The sequence below is a fragment of the Perognathus longimembris genome, chromosome 20, assembly GCF_023159225.1.
Source record: "Perognathus longimembris pacificus isolate PPM17 chromosome 20, ASM2315922v1, whole genome shotgun sequence".
NCBI classification, from domain to species: Eukaryota; Metazoa; Chordata; class Mammalia; order Rodentia; family Heteromyidae; genus Perognathus; species Perognathus longimembris.
Window position 1 is genome coordinate 31048241 of NC_063180.1, and position 22938 is coordinate 31071178.

The 22938-nt window shown below is 49.3% G+C and overlaps 2 protein-coding genes across 4 annotated transcripts; both read right to left on the bottom strand.

The window, feature by feature from the left end:
- Positions 1 to 2280: 2280 nt before the first annotated feature.
- Vps33b (VPS33B late endosome and lysosome associated) lies at positions 2281 to 15674 on the bottom strand. 3 transcript variants are annotated; one of them, XM_048329447.1, is made up of 23 exons: positions 15278 to 15674; positions 13215 to 13295; positions 12573 to 12634; positions 11086 to 11135; positions 10708 to 10775; positions 9990 to 10035; positions 8837 to 8931; positions 8435 to 8539; positions 7709 to 7805; positions 7457 to 7534; positions 7191 to 7264; positions 6915 to 7001; positions 6675 to 6765; positions 6182 to 6256; positions 5856 to 5920; positions 5682 to 5736; positions 4852 to 4898; positions 4643 to 4775; positions 4118 to 4191; positions 3338 to 3439; positions 3155 to 3230; positions 2956 to 3072; positions 2281 to 2699 (listed from the first exon to the last, which is right to left on the bottom strand). In XM_048329447.1, the coding sequence occupies exons 1-23, from the start codon at positions 15371 to 15373 to the stop codon at positions 2620 to 2622; spliced, it is 1854 nt and encodes a 617-aa protein (XP_048185404.1). In that variant the 5' UTR covers positions 15374 to 15674; the 3' UTR covers positions 2281 to 2619. The 3 variants fall into 3 exon arrangements, with proteins under 3 accessions (XP_048185404.1, XP_048185405.1, XP_048185406.1); XM_048329448.1 differs by lacking the exons at positions 2281 to 2699; positions 2956 to 3072 and having other exon boundaries at positions 3174 to 3257; XM_048329449.1 differs by lacking the exons at positions 2281 to 2699; positions 2956 to 3072; positions 3155 to 3230; positions 3338 to 3439 and adding an exon at positions 3732 to 4026.
- A 3346-nt stretch (positions 15675 to 19020) lies between these two features.
- On the bottom strand, positions 19021 to 22600 carry Ngrn (neugrin, neurite outgrowth associated). The gene is made up of 4 exons (XM_048369484.1): positions 22378 to 22600; positions 21920 to 22030; positions 19595 to 20256; positions 19021 to 19374 (listed from the first exon to the last, which is right to left on the bottom strand). Exons 1-3 carry the CDS (start codon positions 22539 to 22541, stop codon positions 19647 to 19649), a joined length of 885 nt encoding a protein of 294 aa, XP_048225441.1. The 5' UTR covers positions 22542 to 22600; the 3' UTR covers positions 19021 to 19374; positions 19595 to 19646.
- Positions 22601 to 22938: the final 338 nt, after the last annotated feature.

Here is a 22938-nt window from a genome sequence, read left to right on the forward strand (position 1 = left end):
CCTCGCTGGGAGCCGAGCCCCGTAGGAAACCGGCACACACCTGGACGGGTTTTCTTCTAGATTTTATCCGATTCGTGTCAGAACCTTGTTCTTCCGGCCCTGCCCCTGGACGGTCAGGATCATAACTCATCTGTTTTTGGTACCGCGCCTTGTTTTGCTGATAAACTGCATTTTTCTTGTTTTGTTTGGCAAAAGGCGCTGGTGGCCCACGCTCAAGAGGCTGAGATCTGAGGATCGCGGTTCAAAGCCAGGCCAGGACTGTCAGGGAGACTCCCATCTCCAACCAACCGCCAGAAAACCGGAAGTGGCGCTGGGGCTCAAGTTCGTGAGCTGTAGAGCTCGGGACAGCGCCCAGGCCCGGAGCGCAAGCCCCGAGACCGACCCCCCCCCCCAAAAAAAAAAATGGGGGTGGGCATTTTTGTAAAATGAGTAGATTTGGGGGGTTAGATATGACCCACATTTTATCTCAGACCTCTTTTAAGACACATGCCACCCAACAGCAGGGAAGTCCCCTGCTGGAAGCCTCAGGGTGGGAGGGTCACGGTCAGCAGCCCGGGAGCTGTAGCCTGAGCCCGAACCAAGGCACCAATCATCCCCAACTGCGCCCAAGAACTGGAGATAGAGTCCGGGTTTTTAGGTCAGGTTATGTTCCTAGCACACATAATCGCTGCTGCATCTTGCACTGTTTTTTATGAGTCCCAGTGAGAACATCAAAGTTCCCTTCTTTTGTTACCCCCAAGAACCCTGAATATTACTGAATATTTAAGCTTCTTTTTTTCAGAGGGAAAAGTGGCATGTTCTATTTGATTCACATTACTTAAATTGTGGTTTCCTGTATTGGCAACTGTAACAGGTAAATTCTTATTTGCTCTTTCACTAGAGGTAAAGGATGCCACCACTAATACAGGCAGCATGTTTTTAAACTTACACTCTTGGTTGTACCCAGGGATGGAGCAGATTTGCTATCAGGCCCTACACACTGTAGTTCTGATGAGCCATCACGGGCAGCCATCAGAGCAGGTAGGTACTCAGCATGGAAACACTGAGTGTTGGGTGTGTATGATGGACGCCATTACAGGGCCCTCTTACATTTTCAGTGGGCAGTCTTCTGGAGTGTAAGTGCAGTGCAAGGTCACTGCTTATTTACTTGGCTGGGCAAGTGTTGTGAAGCCATATATTCTTTCGGTAAACTAACAGCCTTTCCGATTAATATTTTTTGATCTTTCATGCTCGAACATGGAACACTCAAAGGGGGGGGAGGATTTTGGGGGTTATGAGTTTTAGACACATTGAGTTTGTGGAGTGACTGGGTAGGAGATACTAGTATGACCCTTGGGAGATGAAAACTTGAGATTTGGAATTAGGTGGCAACAAAGAGGGAGGATGGCAACAAGCAGGACAGGCAGAGCAGAGGCTGCTGCCACTAGAGGAAGCAGAAGTCCAACCTAGACTATGTGAAGACAAAAATGAGTACCATGGGAGCTGAACATAAGAATTTCAAGGAGGCACCTGTTAGCAGACGTGTCCACACCCGTGTCTGGACTGTGCACTATCTTTCTAGCTTTCCTAATAAACTTCCTTGGTTGCCAGAGAGAGAAGGATAGAAGGAGACGAGGCAGTATGAATATGAGAATATTTTAAGAGTTGGACAGGGCTGGGGATAGGGCCTAGTGGCAAGAGTGCTTGCCTCGTATACATGAGGCCCTGGGTTCAATTCCCCAGCACCACATATGTGGAAAATGGCCAGAAGTGGTGCTGTGGCTCAAGTGGCAGAGTGTTAGCCTTGAGCAAAAAGAAGCCAGGGACAGTGCTCGGGCCCTGAGTCCAAAGACCCAGGACTGGCCAAAAAAAAAAAAAAGAGTTGGACATTGCAGTACATACATGTAATCCCAGTGCTTGAGAGGCTAAGGCAGGAGGAATGTGGGTTCAAGACCACACTAGGCAACATAGCAAAACCCTACCTCAAAAATACAAAAGGGGGGGCTGGGGATATGGCCTAGTGGCAAGAGTGCCTGCCTCGGATACATGAGGCCCTGGGTTCGATTCCCCAGCACCACGTATACAGAAAATGGCCAGAAGTGGCGCTGTGGCTCAAGTGGCAGAGTGCTAGCCTTGAGCAAAAAGAAGCCAGGGACAGTGCTCAGGCCCTGAGTCCAGGCCCCAGGACTGGCCAAAAAAAAAATAATAATAATACAAAAGGGGATAGGGAGAAGGGTGTTCATCAGTGAGATCAAGCTGAGTTTCGAAGAGGGTTAAGAAGAGTCCACTAATGTATGTGATTATATTTCATAATTCTGGGAAGGTAAAGATGAGGAAGGCAGTGAGAGCAGTGAGGACCCTTACAGGAATACAGCCCATGCTTCTCTAGTGAAGAACATGTCCAGAGCCTTTATTTACAGTGACACTTGAACAGGATTTACCACGGGATTCCTCCCCCCTCCCCCACATCTTAGCAGCATGACCTGTATTAGACAAAAGGAAAAACATCCCAGGGGAGGATGTGATCTTCTCCTCAGATCTCCCAAGTCCCCAGTAAGTTCCATGGCCTCCAGCTCTGAGCAGGTGGCAGCAGCAGGGTACCAGTGCCTGTACCCCAGGGGGGCATGTCTGGGGAAGACTTCAGGCTTTCACTTCACTCATGGCCTCCATGAGGCGTGCACTATTTGTGACAGCTGTTGTCAGGAAAATGAACCTGTACCCTAAGGAGTCAAGAGGAGTGGCAGAATTTGGGTCCCCACAGAAGCTGCATGGAGCCCCTCCGGTCCCACAGCGCCTGCTGGTCACAGCAGCAGTGCACAGACACATCAGTATTAGACCCTGGGTAGCACAGTTTGCCAGGCCCGCAGGCTCCCTGCTCTGGCATGTTCTGTCGAGGCAGAAGGAAAGCCTTCCAGTGTGGGGGACCTGGTGCCCCAGAGCCCCTGCAGGCCTGCCCTCACCCCTGTGTTATCTTACCCTTCTCTCTGCCCAGGAACCGCAGGGCTGAGATCTCAGAGAATGTGCAGCCCCCCAGGAACACCACCAAAACGAGGCGCAGGGACTCGCTGGAAGCCTTGTCTTCCTTGGTCATGTCTGTGTAGAGCAGATTCCGTGTTCACTGACACCAGAACTGGGTGCTGCATCCTGCCCCACACCCTCCCGCAGTGCTACCGACCTGTGAACACAAACTCACTGCAAGTGAGCAGCCGCACCACCTCTTCCAGGCCCTGCCAGCTCCGCCGCTCCAGCACCTGGGGAGGCGTGAGTGCTGCTCAGGTCTGCAGACCGCCAGGCTGCCACACTGACGGGCTGGGGACCAAGGGCGTGGGAGTGGACGAGGGTGGCGGCTTGTTCCCACCTGCTCGATGATCCGGCAGCTCAGCGGCACATATGCACCACTGAAGACATAAGCCATGTCCCGGGGCACTTTCAGGTCATACTCGCCATCCACGCGTGGGATCTGGAAGCAGGGGTACTACGTTAGCCAAATGACCACTGGGTTTTTCAACTCTTCAAAGGGCCAGATACAAATAAAAAGCAGCATATAGGGCTGGGAATATGGCCTAGTGGTAGAGTGCTTGCCTCATATACATGAAGCTCTGGGTTCAATTCCTCAGCACCACATATATAGGAAAAGCCACAAGTGGCGCTGTGGCTCAAGGGGTAGAGTGCTAGCCTTGAGCACAAAGAAGCCAGGGTGCTCAGGCCCTGAGTCCCAAGCCCCAACACTGGCCAAAAAACAAAACAAAAAGCAGCATATACCAAACAATAGTTCTTACTTCAATGAAAAGGAATCCATGATGGACTCCATAACCAAGATGGCTGCTTCTGTTCAATTCCCACAAGTGCCCTGAAGTGTGTGCCATGCCCCCACCCTGTGAAATGCTGAGGTGGGGGGAGGGTCTCCCTTTGCAACCCCTCCACAGAGCGCATAGAAGCCTGTACTTCCAATCCTCTGGCATTCGGCAGGTACCTGCTACTGTTTATCTTTGTGTCCTGTCTTACTGTTAAACTAAACTCATGTTACAAATCCATCAAAGAATTCCCCTAAAAATAGGACACAAAAGTTTACTTATTGCTGGGGAATGCATATTAGGGAGGACCGGTAGCCTCCCCCATGGAGCCCTGTTCCACATACCAAATTCAGCTTTTTGCTGATGGCACGGAAATTGCTCCTCTTGGCCAGGGAACTGAAGGCGTCGGTAATCTTTCCTGGGGACGAGAGCAGCATGAGGAACCACGTGAAGTGCAGAGGCATCGCATCGCAGGAGCCAATGGGACTGGGACCCAACAGGCCTCCCACTCACTGTCTTCCTCCCAGGGCATCCCTGGAGTCTGCCCATTATGTGCAGTCTACAGGATGATACAGGGCGACCCCAGTTTTGGGGTTAAACAACACACTTTGCAATCAAACTGACCTGACTGACTTAACTGAGGTCCTTGGGCCAAGCCATTTAATTTCTGCCAGCCTCAGTTTCCTCGTCTGAGAAATGAGGGGAAGAAAACTCACCTCGCCTAGTCTCTTTGAGGAATAAATGAGAATGTGTGTTAAGGGTGAGCACATGATAAGTGTAGCTATTCTCCAGAGTGGAGGCCCTGCCCACGTGAAAGGGGGAAGAACACCCCGGAGTGGGGATAGGGATCACCTGCGCTCCCTGCTCACCTGCGGCCTTGTCCGTCACGAGCTTGCTCACTTTACTCTCCACTGCTGTGAGGGTGTCCCCTGGGGCCTGCTCTGTCAGCAGCCCAGCTCGCCGCAAGTTGGAGAAGGTTAGCAGGTGTTCAGGGCCATAGCTCTGAAGGAAATGCAAGTCAGCAATGTGAACAGAGCCCAAGAGTCTTGCAGCGGGAGGTGATTCAGTGTATTCTTACCTGCATATACTGGGTTTTCAGAGATCGGTAATCCTTGGGAATCAAACCTGATGGTGGGAAAAATAAAGCAATAAACAGAGCCAGGCACAGATGGTATGTGCCTGTAATCCTAGCTACTCAGAAGGCTGAGATTTTAAGGATCAGAGTTCTTGGCCAGGTAAGGGAGAAAGGTCCACCATAACCAAAATAACCAACAAAAAGCTACACTGAAGGCATGGCTTAAGTAGTAGAGTGCCAGCCTAGCTAAGCCAAGTTGAAGAAGCACAGGCCCCGAGTTCAAATCTTGGTACTGGCCAAAAACAAAACAAAACAAAAAACCAAATCCTTATATAGAATGAGCAAAATGTACAAACTTGTTGAGGGGGGCTGGAAATATGATCTAGCGGTACAGCGCTTGCCTTGCATACATGAAGCCCTGGGATTCCTCAGCCCTACACATATAGAAAAAGCCAGAAGTGGTGCTATGGCTCAAGTGGTAGAGCACAGGCATTTCCCTATGTGCTAGAAGTCCTGGGCAATCAGTTAGTTGGGTGTCCCTTTAACCTTGTTGAAAACAGGAGGTTGGATGGGATGATGAGAGACACACCACTTGGTTCTGCACCTATGCAGTCCTAACATCTACATACGCTGTTCTAGGGTGATCTGGAAGCGATCCTTTTTTAGACTTGGTCAGTAAATTACCTTATGGCCTGCTGGTACTTTACCCCAAACAAAAACCACTCTATATTAAAGGAAAACGAGCCCACAAAGCAGGGAGGTGCTTGTATCTGTCGTTCACAACCCTCTCTGTCTCCTGGCAGATCTCTCAATCTCTGGTCCTCTGCACTTACCGTTCTCCGTGATGGACAAGAGGCACATGAGGCGAAGGCTCTCTATAGGTGACACCTGCAAGGAAGAAAGGATCAGGAACACCTAAAGTGAGTAACTCGTGATCTCTCTTCTTCCTGCCTGAGTGACCCCACCTCTAAACCCCATGCCCAGCCCTGGTGACCCTGCTTGCCCACCTGCCGGTCAATGTGTTCCTCTATGTAGTTGGTGCTCTCGCGGATATTGAACCCCTCTAGCAGTGCTGCGAGAAACCAGAGGCGAGCCTGTTACTGGGAGATCAGCTCAACGGTCGCCACCTACATGCTAACAAATAGGTGTCTGTCTCCCATCTCTTTCTCCATCTTTGGGGTGGTTTAGGGACCCCAGGACTTCTAGCAGGAACCAGCACTGCACACAGCCAGCCAAAGCTGGAAAAAGCCAGAGAACATATTTTCAGCAGGCCTAGGTCTGGGTGCCAGGGTGGGAGTGGGAGGCATAGCCAAGTGAGGCTCCTGCAACTGACCGTGCTCAGTCTTGATGAGCTCCTGGAAATCCTGCTTGGTTTTCTTCTTCATGATGGATTCGCATGCCCCAATATCTGTAGACAGGACAAGAAGGGAACTGACATGTTCCTGGTTCTGCAAAGATCCCTTTTATGGTCCAGAAGAAAAAAATCTCTTAAGGTAAAACCCAGAAGCATGTCTTTGCTTTAGACAGAAGGAGAACACAAGGTCTGGCAATGTGGCTTAGTGGTAGAGTGCTTTCCTAGCATGCACGAAGCCCTGAGTTCAATTCCTCAGTATCACACACACTGAAATAACTGGGATTGGCACTGTGGCTCAAGTGCTAGAGCACTAGCCTTGAGCAAAAGAGGCTCAAGGACAGTGCCCGGGCCCCAAGTTCAAGGCCCAAGACTAGCAAACAAACAAAAAAAAAAAAATTAAGGAGAACACAAGGATCTCCCTAGGGGCACAGCGCCCCAGGAAGCATTCCCCTCTCCCCAGGTTGGCACCTACGGAGGCTCAGCAGGCGGTGCTCCTGTTTCAGCCCCTTGAGCTCCTGGGACACGAAATTCTTCATCTGTTTTATGTCCATGCCTCTCCGGCGCTGTGGGGGAACCCACATAAAGTCAGCACCCCGAGAAGCCACCTGTCTCCCTCAGTGGCCACCAAACCATGAGAAGACACAGTTGTCTGTTATGGTATTAGGAAGGGAGCACTGAGACAAGGAGGCAGGGGAGAAGGGTAGGTCCTTACGTCATACTGGGCCTGCAGGTTCCGGGCCTTCTGGCTCAGGAAGCCAAAGACATTGGAGAAGTGTTCATTACGGATCTCACTGAACACCTGCAAGAGAACAAGGTCGGAAGCATTACCCATCTGCCCCTAGCCTGTCCCTGCCTGAGGCTGAGAAGAAGCCTGGGAAGAGCATTGGGCAGTGCCAACAGAGGTAGAAAGACAGCTGAGCTGGTGACAGGAAGCGGGTTCTAGTACATCCCCATAATCACCAGTGAGGAAGCCCTTCCCCCAGCTTACCTTGTCCTCGGCATTGAGGAGCACCTTCAGGCTCTTGTCACAGGATGTGACTTCCGGACCAAAGTCCACACTCCCTATGAGGGCAAAGGTGACAGCTATGAGGATCTCCAGAAAGGCCTCCTACATTCCTGAACTGTGGTGGAGGCCTGAGCACCCCCCCCACACCCGCCACCAGCACATTCAGACTCTAAGTCTCCACCATAAGCCTAGGCCCCTGGTGGGAGGCACCAGAGGCAGGGTGGGAAGCAGAAGAGTGTGACACTCACCACACTTGATGCGGAATGTGTCGTCTACCAGGCCCTCATAAACAACTTGGGAGCAAAGTGCCGTCACAAAGTCCATGTCTGAAACCGAGACCCCGGCCATGAAGGTCCCCAGTGCCCACTGGGCCCACACACCCACACTTCTTATCAGTGTGGGGATTCCCAGGCCTGTGCCAGGAGCCTCATGTGACCACTACTTTCCTATTCCCCTGTCTTCCAGGGCCCGAGGTGAGAGGAGAGCTAGGCATCACTTACCTCTATCCAGGAGAAAGATATGTCCGATCTCTGGCCTTCGGCCTTTTGCTTCGCTGTCCTCCTCTTCCTCCAGTTTCCTCCATAGTTCATATGACATCTGCAAGGGCCCAAGATATCTTCAATTCTACATCCCTACTGTGGCTCCAAACCTGAAGACACAACCTTTTCCATTTGCAACTTCATCTGACCACGAAGAATGGAGTCCATTGTGAACATCATGAACTTGTTCCACTCCCATCTGCCCCTCACTCCTCAGACTAGTGGAGGAGTGTTAGCCTGCCCTTAAAGATAGTAACCAATCCAGAAGAATGACCCAGAGGTCCTGGCTTTTGCCTTTTTGTTAGCCACACAAATTCTCCTCTGGGCAACTATTCTGGAATGTAAAAGCAAGGTGACAACAGGTCTCAGCACCATTACAGTTGCCCATAGACAAGCCTTGCTAGGTAAAGAACAGGGGAAGCTGGGTACCAGTGGTTCATGCCTGTAATCTTAGCTACTCAGGAGGCTAAGATCTGAGGATTGTGGTTCAAAGCCAGCCTGTGCAGAAAAGTCTGTGAGACTCTTATCTCCAATAAGCTACTCAGAAAAAGCCGGACACGGCGCTGTGGTAGAGCACTAGTCTTGAGTGAAAAAGCTCAGGGACAACATCCAGGCCCCGAGTACAAGCCCCACAACTGACAAAACAGGAGAAACAGACTTTGAAGACAGATCTGGGAGCATTCTTACCTTGGCACATCTGCCAATCCCGTAACAATTGGGAAAGGGTCCATAGAGGGTGCTGAGAAGATGTAAGGCCTGAGCCACTGTGTTGATCCAACGCTGGTCCCCTTCCTGCAGGGACCATGTGGGCCACAAAGATCAAGATCAACCCCACCCCCATGTGGAGAATGGCTAGCCTGAGCAGCCCTGAGAGGGGCGGTGAGGTCTGGGGAATGCTGGCCAGAGTTCCTTATAATGGCCCCAAAGGAAGTCCCATGCAAAGCAACCTTTAGCCTTCAACCATCATATCACTATCACTTGTGATCAACTATGGAGTTGGGCAAAGGTTAAGCCATTGTTTCTAGGCCACTGGATCCCATCACTGTTGCTATACCTTGACACCAAGACCCAAAGGGCTCTGCATTTTACCAAGAAGTAGTCCCTGAAAAACTCTGGCAGCTCCATGCTCAGCAGATCCACATCAAGAGGCAGCAAAGAGAAGGCCCACTCATCACAGCTCACATCTGCAGCAACAGAGAGAGTCAGCCTCCTGAGAAGGTCCCCAGCAACACGCTGAGTGAAGACCTGCCATAGCTGCGCGACCAATCCCGGAGGGCTGCTACACATCAGCTTCAGCCCTTAGCACCAAATTCTTACAGAATCAAATACAAGTTGGGCATTGGTGGTTCCCATATGCACTGTGGCTCAAAATAGTAGACTGCTATATGAGCAAAAAAGCTCAGAGACAGAGCCCAGGTCCTGGGTTTAAGCCCCATAACAGACCCCCCCCCCAAAAAAAAAAAATGTGTGTACAACAGAGTGGCATGTGGAGGATTTGCATTAGTGTCTAAGTTCAAGTCCTGTGTTGAGGGAACACTCCTTCACTCTTCAGCAAATATTTACTGCAATCCCCCATGCACAGGGCTCGGCTGCACGCGGGAGACAGCAGTGAGCAATATGGGCCTGCTCTGTCTTCTAGAGCTTGCAATCTCATGCAGTAGGTGTGCAACACACAAATTATGACACAAAACACCTAATTACATTTGTGCTCCTGAGAAGCAAAACAGCCATCCCTGGGCTGGAGGGCTGGATCTGTGGTAAGAGTTCGTGCTTAGTGAACATAAGACCCTAGGTTCAATTAATCCCCAGCACAAAAGGAAAAACAGCCAACTCAGAGCACAACTGACAGGGCTCTAACCACAACCAAGGGTAAAGGAAAGCCTTCCCTAAAAATGTGACAAATACGCTTAGAATCTGAGCTATATTTGGGTACAGAATTGAAGGGTGAAGAACACTCCACAGCAGGAAGAACATATTCAACAACCCAGGGGGGTCAGTGCATCCTGAGGGAGCACCTGGAAGATGGGAGTAGGTGAGAATAGCAACAAGCAGTCCTACTCCTGGCTGAGGTCCTATTCCTGCTCCCATCTTTCTCCCAGAACTTCCCCTCACATCTCCTCCTGGGAGACCAACAGGAAGAGCAGGAGAAGCAGCAGCTGGGAGGTGAGGCAGTAATTCTTCCCTCCTATGTCCTCTTCCTCCTCCTCCTCCTCCCTTTCCACTCACATTCATCTCCTCTCACCTCCATAGATTCCCTCTTCCTCCAGCACCATCTCACATGCATAAAACTGAAAGACAAAAGGAAGTTGATTAGTAACTACTTTCTTCCCGGTTTCTTTTTGTTTTCATTTTTCTGGGTCTTTCTTTTTGTGGTACTAGTGGTCATACCCAGGGCCTCATACTAGGCACTGTACCCGTGAGCTACATGCCCAGCTCTTTTTAAATCTGAGACAAGGCTAAGTTGTCCTTCAAATTTATATCTCAGACCTCTCAGTAGCTGGGATTACCACAAAAAAGATCCAGAAATAAAATCACACAGCTACCGCTATCTAATTTTTGACAAAAGAGCCAAAAAAGACACCAGAGAAAAGATAGTCTCTTCAGCAAATGGGAAAAGTGGTTATCCACTTGCTGGAGACTAGAACTAGACCTCTACCTCTCACCTGTACAAGAACCAATTCCAAATGGATCTAAGAAATCCAAGTAAGACCTAGAACTTCCAGTTAATTCCAGGACAATGTAGGGGAAACCCTGAAAGTTATAGGCACAGTTAAGTATTTTCTGAATAGGACTCCAATGGCTTAGAGGATGGGAGGAAGAGTTGACAAATGAAACTAGGCACCAGTGGCTAACTCCCACAATCCTAGCTATTCAGCAGGCTTATTCAGAGCCTAAACAATAATGCTGGATGTAGAGATGTGGCTCAAGTTAGGTAGTGCCACAAGGAAAAAAAATCTCACCTTCTGAGGGCTGAAGATCACTTTGTATTTTCGAATTCGACCAGCCAACTTGTCAGCATTAACAAGACCTATAGAGAAAAGGCATACAGCCCAGCAGGCCATGGACATGTGTCAGACACAAGGAGGGAGGAAATGCCCTCTACAGGTACTAGGCCCCTGGAACTCTTTCTCAGTCTGTCTTTGTGAGACATGGTTTGCTATATGCCCCAGGATAGCTTCTAACTCACAATCCTTCTTCCTCCCAGGTACGGGAATAACACATGTGCACAACTATGCCTGGCAACACATTTCTATGAAAGGGTCCTCATGGCCAAGATGTTTCCATCTTGCCCACCAGCTTCTAGATCTCTGTGACACGGAGCACCATGCCATACTCACTGGCAATGTAGCGCATATTCTTGATGCGGGGTCTGACCAAGAAGCACAATCTAAAAGGGAGAGAAAGAAAGGAATAATGCTGAAGAGAACTCATGGGGCTAGTTAGGGCAGCTCAGAGGAAACTAAACCATCCCATCTTGTTACCACTGACTTCTTTTCCTTGGTGGTTCCCAAGCTTCTACCAATGCCCTTATTGGGGTTGGCTAGTTTTTAGAGATAGGGTCTCACTTTATACCTGGGCTGGCCTGACTTTTCATCTTCTTTGTGCTTCCCCTATGACTGCTATGGTAAGTATGAGATACCATGCCCAGCTAGTGATTAAGGTGGGAGTCTCATGAACTTTTTTTGCACTAGCTAGTACTGAACTGCGATCCCCAGATCTTTGCCTCCCAAGCTGCTAGGATTACAAGCTTGAGTCACTGCACCTGGCCCATTTGCCCTTTCCCATAGGGCCTAAAGTCTTATCCTAAAACAAATAAGGCTAGCTCTCTTGACCTACCATGTGCCAACCACAGAAAACACCTTTCAATTCAAGTCTCTTCATTAGCTGGGTTGCCAACCCAGAAGTTCCTTTTTGTAAAATACTTTCCAACTCAGCAGACAAAAAATATACTCAATCTGGGCACGCTAATATGAATAGTCTTAGGTAATTAGGAGGCTGAGATCTGAAGATCTCAGTGGGGATCCAGCCCAGGCAAACAATTCAAGAGATTCTTATCTCCAATTAACCAGCAAAATGCTGAAACTGGAGTTGTGGTTCAGTAGTTCAAATGTCAGCCCAGCAAGAGCTTAAGAGCTAAAGCCTAGAGTTCATATCTTAGTACTGATGCCAAGAAAAAAAAATTAAATACAATCAAACAGACTTTGTACAGGTCATTTATCAACAGGAGGTCAGCAGAACCAATGGAGAGAGTAAAAGAGGATGAGTCAAAGTTGTTTTTGTGCTAGTCCTGGAGCTTGAACTCAGAGCCTAGGCACTGTCCTTTAGAGGGGTTTGAACTCAAGGCCTGGGAGCTGTCCTTGAGCTTTTCTGCTCAAGGCTAGGACTCTTCCAGTTTGAGCCACAGCTCCACTTCTGGTTTTCTATGGTTAATTGGACCTAAGAGTCTCATGGACTTTTCTACCTAAGTAGCTTTGAACCACAATCCTCAGATCACAGTCTCCTGAATAACTAGGATTATAGGTGTGAGCCACTGGCACCTGGCGCAATGAAAGTTCTTTATATTCGTGTATGAAAACAGAACAATGGAATAATCTGTGGAAATTGTTTTAAGAAAAAAGGGAGGTGGATAAAAAAGGGTAATGGGAGATTCGTTCAGAACTTAAGCAATAATGTATGCATGAAGTTGTAGAAGTTCAGGAAGTGAACTGTATCACTTGCCAGAGCCACACCATGATGCCTGATCTCAGCCATAGACAGATTGAGTGGTAAATGTGCCATGGATGCCTCTAATTTAGAGGCAAAACAGACTCTCCCAGACACTCACTGTTCACTGGAACTGAGGGCTGGCTTGTTCTCCACCTTGTACAGCTTGTCTACCTCATGTTGCTACAGATGACAGAAAAACAGAAGAAAGAGGACTTAAAGGCACAAAGCATGATACAAAGACTTCTTTTGTTTTGTTTTGTTTTTGTTTTCTTGCTTTTTTGCCAGTCCTGGGGCTTGGGACTCAGTGCCTGAGCACTGTCCCTGGCTTCTTTTTGCTCAAGGCTAGCACTCTACCATTTGACCCACAGCACCCCTTCTGGCTTTTTCTATGTATGTGGTGCTGAGGAATTGAACCCAGGGATTCATGTATATGAGGCAAGCACTCTACCATATTCCCAGCCCACAAAGACTTCTCTTAAGGGCCCCCTATTTATGGTAACTTTAGGAATGGGATAAAACTGCTTCCCTAACTACTCCCCCTGAACCTTCCTTGAGCTGTCAATGGGAAAACCAAATAGAAAACAAGGCAGAAACATCACCAACACCATCACTAATCCCTTTGTCCACTTTATTGAGCCACCCTATCCACCCTATCTTTACCTCAAAAAGGTAATCATCCCTCATCAATTCACACTGCTCATATAAAGAAAAACTGAAGAGGAAAGAGGAGCAAGAGTCCCCCTGGGAAAAAGGGAAATACCTTCAGGATGGAAACATTGGCAATTCGATCCAAAGGGCTCATGAGATCTGCTTCAATGAACAAATCTTTTTTCCCAGGGAGCTGAAAAGACACAGTATGTCAGTCAGTCACTCATACATCACAAAAGCTCCCTCAGCTAAGAATGTGTCCAACCACCCATTCCACAGGACCACATCTCTGAGTTGGAAAGACATTGGATATCATTTACATCAGCTCATTTCTTATTCACCCATACTTGGTATTTCCTATCTTGGAAAGCTTTTTTTTTTTTTTTTTTTTGCCAGTCCTGGAGCTTGAACCCTGGCTTCACTTTGCTCAAAGCCACAGCACCACTTCTGGCTTTTTCTGTGTATGTGGTGCTGAGGAATCGAACCCAGGGTTAGAGTGCTAGGCAAGCACTCTACCACTAAGCCACATTCCCAGCCCTGGAAAGATATTTATTTTCTCAAGTTGATGGTCACTCAGTCCTTCAGCTCACCAGTGACCTTGACACCACCACCACCCCGCCCCCCCCGTAGCCCTCTTCCCCTCTACTTCTTCCCCTCCCAACACCAACAACCTCTGGTCTCATGAAGAACCAAGACAAAGACCACAAAACCAAGTTTTACCCTCAGCTAACTGTGACACTTTCTTCAAGTTTTATTTTTCTTTTAGTTATAAAAGCAACACAGAACTTAGAAAATCCAGGGCAGGGCTGGGGATGTAGCTCAATGGTAGAGCATGTGCTTTGTACTTGTGAGGCCCTAGGTTCAACACCTGACCCACCCCTCAACCCCAGCACTGCAAAAACGAAATGGAAGAGAAAATCCAGGCTAGTGCTTCCCCTATCCCTATCCCACTCATCCACACCAGAATCCCTGTCAACATTTACAACTAACCAGTTAAACCTTTGAGTCATCTTTTGCTATGCATTAAAAGATATATCATGACTTCATTTCTACTGCAACCAATTTTCTATGAGTCTTTATTCTTTATTACCTTGGTTTGATCTCTGGTCCCAGGAACTGACCTTCCTTTGCCCATTTACCCCATCACTGTCCGAATCATGGCGAATTACATCAGGTCACAAATGGGGAGGTGGGTGTTGGAATCTGCAGTGGCTGTCTACTGTTCACATGTAACTTCTTTTTTCCTCTTCTTTTTTTTTGGCCAGTCCTGGGCCTTGGGCTCAGGGCCTGAGCACTGTCCCTGGCTTCCTTTTGCTCAAGGCTAGCACTCTGCCACTTGAGCCACAGCGCCACTTCTGGCCGTTTTCTGTATATGTGGTGCTGGGGAATCGAACCCAGGGCCTCAAGCTCTCTTGCCACTAGGCCATATCCCCAGCCCCTCCTCTTCTTTTTAAGGGGTGCTAAGGATGGAACCTAGGAGCCTCCTTTAGAAGCATTCTACGGCTGAGCTACATTCCCAGTCCCTACCTTGTAACTTTTTCTCTTCTCACTTCTGTTTATGCCCTGGCCTTCCCCATTCTTCAACTTTGCTTCTCCCCGTCCATCCGCCAGTATCATGCTTGCTTGTATCCCAAAGAAAATGTGTGTAGGGGTTAGGAATATGGCCTAGTGGCAAGTGTTTGCCTCTTACACATGAAGCCCTAGGTTCGATTCCTCGGCACCACATATACAGAAAAGGCCAGAAGTGGCGCTGTGGCTCAAGTTGGCAGAGTGCTAGCCTTGAGCAAAAAGGAAGCCGGGGACAGCGCTCAGGCCCTGAGTTCAAGCCCCAGTATTGGTAAAAAAAAAAAAAAAGTGTATCCTTCACATTCTAGCTCCGGGAAACGCCTAGATCATTGCAGCTAGATTAGGAGCAGAGGCTTGGCTGGCGCTCATTGAACCCCTTGACGCACTAGTGAAGGATCTCTGAACTATCTTCCAATCAATCCCCTGTGATGCGGTTTCCGGGGTTCCTCCTTCCTTGCTACGAACAACGGCACAGGCCCGTTCGTTCTCTGGCCGGGCCGTCCTCACTCTCTTCGGCTTTCCTTGTGCAGGGCTCCATGCTGGACGTTTCGCGGGAGCTCCGAGGGCATGGAACGGGAGCTGGGCGCTCGAGGTGGGCGCTGCACTGACCTGCTCCAGAAGATAGATGAGCTGGTCTCGCGCCAGCCTCTTGAGCATGGAGAAGTCCGGCAGCTCCGGGGCGTCGGGGCGGTGGGGGAAGGCCATGGACGCGGTTGCCTGAGCCACCGTGTGCGAAGGGAGAAACGCGCAGCGGGGACGGGGACAGAGACAAGGCCGGCGGCACCCGGGCGCCTCCCTCCGAGTCCCGGAGCCCCCCGAATTCGAGCCCGGGCTCCCCCGAGGGGTCCCCGCGGCTCAGCGGCACTCGTGCAATGAATGGCCACCTTCCGGCCAGACAGAACGGCAGCGCGGGGCCCCGAGAGGAGACCCGCGGGCACCGAGGCCGTCCCGTCCAGTCCCGCCACCTCCCCCACCCCCTGTCAGAGAGGCTCGGGACAGCGGTGGATTGAGAGACCGAAAAGACCGACTTCCGGGACTGTCCGGAAGTCCCGCCCCCGAAACCGGAAGTGGACGGCACCCGAAAAGGGACATCGCAAAACCGGGAGCGAAGCGGCAACATTCGAGTCTCCTTTCTGGCCAGTGAGGGCTTCCTGGCATGAAGTGATTCTACTGTCATTTTTAAGTATATAGCCACATCTGGCCCGTTCAAGTAAGGTTTGGGTACGTGCCCGGTTCCCTAGAGTTTAGTAAAATGGGCGACGCCAACTCCCAAGTCTGCAGGGCACCGATCCTGGAGGTCTCAGTTTCCAGGGCAGTTTAGTCTCAACCCTGCGATCCGGGCTTGTGAAGCGTAGAGAGACGGGAATCGGTGGAAAGGGAGGAGGATAGCTGTACGGCTCGTGAAATTTAAGTCTAGCCTGCTCTGTGTAGAAACATAGATACATAAACTGGTGTATTTGTACAATTAAAGAGAATCAACGAAAGAGGCAGAATGCTAGAGTACGTTTGATGTCTTTTATATAGGCTCTAAAACACAAATCTACAGTGGAAAAAAAACCAACCACTAAAAAAGCGGTTGCCTTTGGCAAAGGGAATTGACTGGGGGATAACATGAGGAGTGGTGGATTTAACGGGGAGGAAAGCCTAGGGAATCTGGCTCAAGAGGTGTAACACCTGCCTAGTAAGGACCGGGCTGGGAATATGGCCTAGTGGTAGAGTGCTCGCCTGGTATACATGAAGCTCTGGGTTCGATTCCTCAGCACCACATATACAGATAAAAGCCTGGAGTGGTGCTGTGACTCAAGTGTTAGAGTGCTAGCCTTGAGCAAAAGCAAGCCAGGGGACAGTGCTTAGACCCTATGCCCCAGGACTGGCAACAAAAACAAAACAAATAAACTAAATTCAAGCCCCAAAGGTTTGATGGTGCATGCCTATCCTATAATCCCAACTACTCAGAGGATTGAGTTTGAGGCCAACACCAGAAATGGTAGCAATGAGACCCTGTCTCAGAAGCAAAAAAAAAAAGGGGGGGGGGGGTAGGTAAAAGGCAGCTCTGGCTCAATCCTCTGTATTAAAAAGAAAAAGAAAAAAGATTAAAAATAAGGCCAGGTGCTGGTGGCTCATACCTGTAATAACTACTCAGGAGGTTGAGATCTGAAGATTGCAGTTTGGAGCCAGCCAGGGCAGGAAATTCCCTGATACTCTTGTCTCCAATTAACCACCAGAAACCTGGGAAGTGGCACTGTGGTTCAAAGTGGTTGAGCACTAACTTTTGAGCGGAAAAGCTCAGGGACAGTGCTCAGGCCCAGACTTCAAACCCAACAGACAAAAACCTATTACTACTGTTGTTAAGAAAGCAGCTCCCTCCTATATTGTACCATAATATCCTGTTTAATTTTCCAGTGTCCATCCCTCACTTTCACCCCATGTAAACACCCTTGTGTTCATTATTGTAGTCCCAGTTCTTTTTTTTTTTTTTTTTTGCCAGTCCTGGGCCTTGGACTCAGGGCCTGAGCACTGTCCCTGGCTTCTTCCCGCTCAAGGCTAGCACTCTGCCACTTGAGCCACAGCGCCGCTTCTGGCCGTTTTCTGTATATGTGGTGCTGGGGAATCGAACCTAGGGCCTCGTGTATCCGAGGCAGGCACTCTTACCACTAGGCTATATCCCCAGCCCGTAGTCCCAGTTCTTAACAAACTTCAATAAGGTTGAATGAAGAAGTGTTTGGGGAACTTAACAACCACCTAATCTAGTGATTGAATGCCTAATCATTTTTATTTTTGCCTTTTTTTTTTCTTGCCAGTTCTGGGCCTTGGACTCAGGGCCTGAGCTCTGTTCCTGGCTTCTTTTTTGCTCAAGGCTAGCACTCTGCCACTTGAGCCACAGCACCACTTCTGGCCTTTTCTATATATGTAGTGCTGGGGAATCGAACCCGGGGCTTCATGTATAGGAGGCGAGCACTTTTTACTACTAGGGCCATATTCCCAGCCCCATTTTTGCCAATTTATTCATCCAAACTTCAGCCAAGTTCAGAAGGTCTTCATTGGAGGAAGTAGGTTACTAGAGGTGTCTTTTGAAGGTTTTATCTGGTCCCAAGTCCCTACCTCTCTGCTTCCCAATCAACATGAGACAAATAGCTTCTACCACATGCATCTGCTGCCATGGTCCCAGAACCAAAGTAGGCACTAACTATATGGGCTGAAAACCTCTGGAATTTAAGCTAAAATAAATCCGTTTTTGTCATGCATATGGTCACAGTGACAACAGTAAACAAGGCAATGGGAGGAGACTAAAACTCATATCTCCAAAGTTTTAGTCTCATTATGAGACAGATAACCTCCAAGAGTGAAAATTATAGCTTGTCAAGCAGCATTTAATACCTCTTAAGTCTCATGACAAATGTCCATCAGAGTAACACTGATATAAAAATATCAGTATCAGTGTCGGCTAGGAATGTGGCTTAGTGATAGAGCGCTTGCCTAGCATGCATGAAGCCCTGGGTTTGATTCCTCAGGACCACATAAGCAGAAAAAGGTGGAAGTGGCTCTGAAGTTCAAGTGGTAGAGTGTTAAGTCTTGAGCAAAAAAAAAGCTCAGGAACAGTGCCCAGGCCCTGACTTCAAGCCCTAGGACTGGCAAAAAAAAAAAAATGTCTTCACTATGAACTACTTGATGATGACAGGCATTGAGAGCAACGGTTATTCCGTATTCCGTGGATTCTAGAACTTTGGTTATATGACAGGGCTTTGTCATGTACACCAAAGAACAAATAATGTCATAATTGCTGTTTCATCACAATTCCAACCAGTGGCAGTAACAGGGTTGGGATGTCAGTGTTTTAACAACCTTCATACACTGAAACATGGACGGCAAACTGAGATGCTGGTGGACATGATCTGTTTTTTTCATGTTCGTTCTATTTATAGCTAGTACTCTAGAATGCGTCCTACACAGTGTGTGTTCCTGTGTGAGTGGAGAACTGAGTCATGACTAAGCACTAACACTCAGCTGAATTTTACTTGAAAAAAGGACAGAAATCTGTTATCACCCACCTCACAGCACCTTTGTAGAATCAGAAGTCATTTAACCTTTACAATATGGCTGGAGATTACACTGGTGACTTTAAAGCCTGTGTCTGCTTTCTACTTTTTTGCAACTAAGAGAGAGATGTTCATCTTTAAAATCCATCACTGAGCCGGGTGCTCTGCTCATAGCTCTCATAGGAGGCTCCTCTGGATCCCACTGTTCTAAGTTGAATAAGGGTTCTAGGTTCCTTCCCTTTCTTTTCACCATTTTCATTCAGTCACTCCCCCAGTTCTTAAATTCCCCTAGCCCCAGAGAGCCAAGCCACAGAATGCTGCATCATTACACTGGACTTTATTTTTGCTCAGAAGGATAACCAACAGTTGACTGAGCAATCCGGGACAACCCAGAACCATTAGTGTTCAGCGATCAAGAAGGAAATGAGGTCAGAAGACAGGCTTCTCATTTCCTCCCAAAAATATTGTTACAAGTATCACAGAAACTCATAACCATACAAATGGCAGATTTCAATATACAGGGAGTCCAGGCAACACAGTTGATTAAAGATTGCCAATCCATGGGGGTCAGACCAGAAGCTGTGCTCCAGGAAGCTTCAATCTATCTATCCAAACTGCAGGCTCCTCATTTCCTCTGACGCCAAAGTGGCCAATTCATAGGCAAAAAGTCTGTCAGGGAGCTGGGAACATGGCCTAGTGGCAAAGAGTGCTTGCCTCATATACATGAAGCCCTGAATTCAATTCCCCAGCACCACATATATACAAAAGGGCCAGAAGTGGTGCTGTGGCTCAAGTGCCAGAGTGCTAGCTTTGAGCAAAAAGAAGCCAGGGACAGTGCTCAGGCCCTGAGTCCAAGGCCCAGGACTGGCAAAAAAAAAAAAAAAAAAGCCTGTCAGCCCCAAATACACTTGCCCAAGTCAATTCTAAAGATAGGTCCCAGCTCAAATTCTGTATAGGAAGTTCCCATTGCTGTCAAAGAACTCCCGCCCCCTCTGTTCTACTTTGCTGCTAAAGTTTTGGCCATCTGGCTCCCCTGCCTTCAGCTCCTGCAGCCCATCACCATTTGGCGATGTACCATTGTCAGGTCTAGTGTCCTCCGGATCACGGCTGGGGAATTTCCACAGTTCTCTCTCATGACCCAAGGCTGCAGTGATGGGAACCAAGCTCTTCTTCCCCAGGCCGTCGACTCCTTTACTCCTCCCCTTCTGTCTCCTGGGAGTGTCTGTACTGTGAGTACTTGACTGAATCACTTTCAAGGAGGTGTGGTGACTCTGACTTTTGGCTGAGGCTTCATCCCCCGGAATCAGCAAAGAGCCTGACACCAAGTGGCCTGCACTGCATGGGTGCAAGCTGTGTTCAGAGCCCTGGCGCTGCCCAGCAGAGAGGGCAAGCCCAGCTTTCTTAAGGACTTTTTGATCCTGCTTCAGTTTCTGCTCCAAAGTGGGTATAAATTTACTTTTTAGAACTCTTCGGATAACATCAGTGCTGACATCAAAGCCTTCTGCCAGTCTGGGAACTGACCAGGACTCTGCAAATTCCTTATGTAAATACCTACAGAAAAAAGGAGCAGGTTTTCAAGTTGTGAAGAAGTCTCCTACCAGAATAGTAAACCAATGACACTAGGGATAAGAAAATGAAGAGGAGGAGGCTTGCAAAAGCTGCAGATGCAGTCCTTGTGTGGTGCCAGTTCACAGCTGTGCTCCATTCTTGTGCACCAATACCTGACACTAGCCAGTCACTTCAACTCACAGTAATCAAATGCCTCCCACTGCTGTCCACCACCATGTGGGCTCCAGAGAAGGCAGGGGCACACACCTGACTGGGGGCATGAGTACACAGTGACACTGTGGGAAATGTTAGGTAGAGAATGCATGAGAGCCCTCTAGAGGGAGACTTCAAACCACACCAAATGCCAAGAAAAAAGAATCACTGCGAGACTGGCTATGCTATAATCTATGCTATGACTAGGATTTTAAAAATATGTAATTCATTACCTATTCAAAACAAATATTTATTTACAAAAATACAGCAGGATGTGGTAGCACATGCTGAGAATTCAAGCACACAGGATTATGGATGTAAGGCCAGCCTAGGCTACAAACTGAATCCCTATTAAAAAAAAAAACTTGAAAAACGTAAAACTTAACACGTTAAACAAGTCCCTTTCAAAACTTCTTTAAGGGACTGGGAATATGGCCTAGTGGCAAGAGTGCTTGCCTCGTATAGATGAAGCCCTAGGTTTGATTCCTCAGCACCACATATATAGAAAAGGCCAGAAGTGGCGCTTTGGCTCAATTTGGCAGAGTGCTAGCCTTGAGCAAAAAGAAGCCAGAGACAGTGCTCAAGCCCTGAGTACAAGGCCCAGGACTGGCAAAACAAAACAAACACAAACAAAAAAAAAACACCTTTAAGTTACTGATCCTTTTTTGCCCCCCCCCCCCCCCGAAAAATGCACATATCATGGAACCCCGTTACTGGACCTTAGGTTGGGAAAGTCATGATTTACTATTCAGAGTTAACATGCCGGGATGCCCGCAATTTGCTATTTTAAATTTGTAGCAAAGGGGCTGGGGATATGGCCTAGTGGCAAGAGAGCTTGCCTCGTATACATGAGGCCCTGGGTTCGATTCCCCAGCACCACATATACAGAAAACGGCCAGAAGTGGCGCTGTGGCCCAAGTGGCAGAGTGCTAGCCTTGAGCAAAAGGAAGCCAGGGACAGTGCTCAGGCCTTGAGTCCAAGGCCCAGGACTGGCCAAAAAAAAAAAAAAAAAAAAAAAAATACCACCTGGTAATCCATAAATGTAAGGGCTGGGGATATAGCCTAGTGGCAAGAGTGCCTGCCTCGGATACACGAGGCCCTAGGTTCGATTCCCCAGCACCACATATACAGAAAACGGCCAGAAGCGGCGCTGTGGCTCAAGTGGCAGAGTGCTAGCCTTGAGCGGGAAGAAGCCAGGGACAGTGCTCAGGCCCTGAGTCCAAGGCTCAGGACTGGCAAAAAAATAAAAACAAAACAAGTAAAGCAAAAATTTGTAGCAAAAACAAATCAACTGTGCCATAACGTTACCAAGTGTTACATGTGGGCTGGAAAAGCAGCTCAATAGTGGAACTCAAGGCCTCGCTCTCAAAGACAGCTTTTCAATCTAGGGGACTAACTGGAGTACATCCTTTATACTTGTGTTCCAATAAGAAAGAGGTACCAAAAGGCTTACCGGATCTGCTCCATGGCTTCCCTCGTTAGGGTTCTGGGTGGGGCACCTGGCGCCTCCATTTGCCTCCGAATTTTCTGGAATCGGATTGCTTTTCTCTGTCTTTGCAGGGTACTGGGGGAGAGAACCAATGGCAGAAGCCATGCGTGGAGACAAAGGCAACCCATCCATAACTGCCGGCTTAACCTCGCTCCGTACACCGCCCCGAAAACCTAACGCCTAGACGGGTAACTAACTGCCCGTGAGCATGCAGGCCTTTACAGACAGGTGATGTTAGTGTCACTAGGAGGGGAACTCGGTCCCGAGGGAGCTGAGATGAACCCCTACCCCAGCGCCACAGATGGCCTGAACTAGGGCCGCTGCGGACGGGCGCGGCCTGGAGCTCCGGAGTCGCTGGCCAGCCTGGAGCCCCAGGGCGTCGGGCTCGGCTTCAGGCCGCGGGCCCGGGAAGGAGCCGGTACCTCACCACTTCCTGTAGCTCCCGCTCCTCCGGCTCCCAATCGGGATCGGGGTCCGGCTCTCGGCCGAGGGGGCCAGGGCCCGCCACCCCCTGGGTCGCGAGCCCACAGCGGGCGACAAAGGGGCGGACCCGGCCAGCCAGCAAGAGGCCCAGCGCAGCGGCCATGTCGACGCAAACCAGCTCTCCGTAGCTCACAGCGGCTCAGCTTCGGGACTGGGGGCGGGACCGGAAACGGGGATGGACAGGATATCCGGTACGGATCGGAAGCTGGGCCCCGTCGCTGGTCTCCCTCACGGGAGCGGAGAACTGGATCGTATTCGGTCTAGCCGCCTGGTCGCACGCTACCCCGCCCCTACCTGTGGCTTACCTCCTCGCATGGGTCTAAATGAGGTACTGGACGCGCCTGGAAAACGACATAAACTTTAATAAAAAGACGGATTCACTTGCCGAGGCCCGCCCTCCGGCCCAGGCCGCCCAGGCCTGCCAGTCGCCGGCGGGAAAGGGCGAGGCCCCGCGGGATCGCACGGCACCGGGCTCCGCTGGGAAGGGGGCCTCCTCGTCG

Coding starts and splice junctions, on each gene's coding strand:
- Vps33b (XM_048329447.1), bottom strand. CDS start 15,373: ATGGCCTTCCCCCACCGCCCCGACGCCCCGGAGCTGCCGGACTTCTCC. Junction 10,036..10,707: donor TGATCTTCAGCCCTCAGAAG/GTGAGATTTTTT, acceptor TTTGTCTTTCAG/TTTTATGCATGTGAGATGGT. Junction 4,899..5,681: donor CTTGTCCATCACGGAGAACG/GTAAGTGCAGAG, acceptor TCCCACCATCAG/GTTTGATTCCCAAGGATTAC.
- Ngrn (XM_048369484.1), bottom strand. CDS start 22,541: ATGGCCGCTGCGCTGGGCCTCTTGCTGGCTGGCCGGGTCCGCCCCTTT. Junction 22,031..22,377: donor GAGCTACAGGAAGTGGTGAG/GTACCGGCTCCT, acceptor TCTCTCCCCCAG/TACCCTGCAAAGACAGAGAA. Junction 20,257..21,919: donor GAAGCCATGGAGCAGATCCG/GTAAGCCTTTTG, acceptor TTTTTTCTGTAG/GTATTTACATAAGGAATTTG.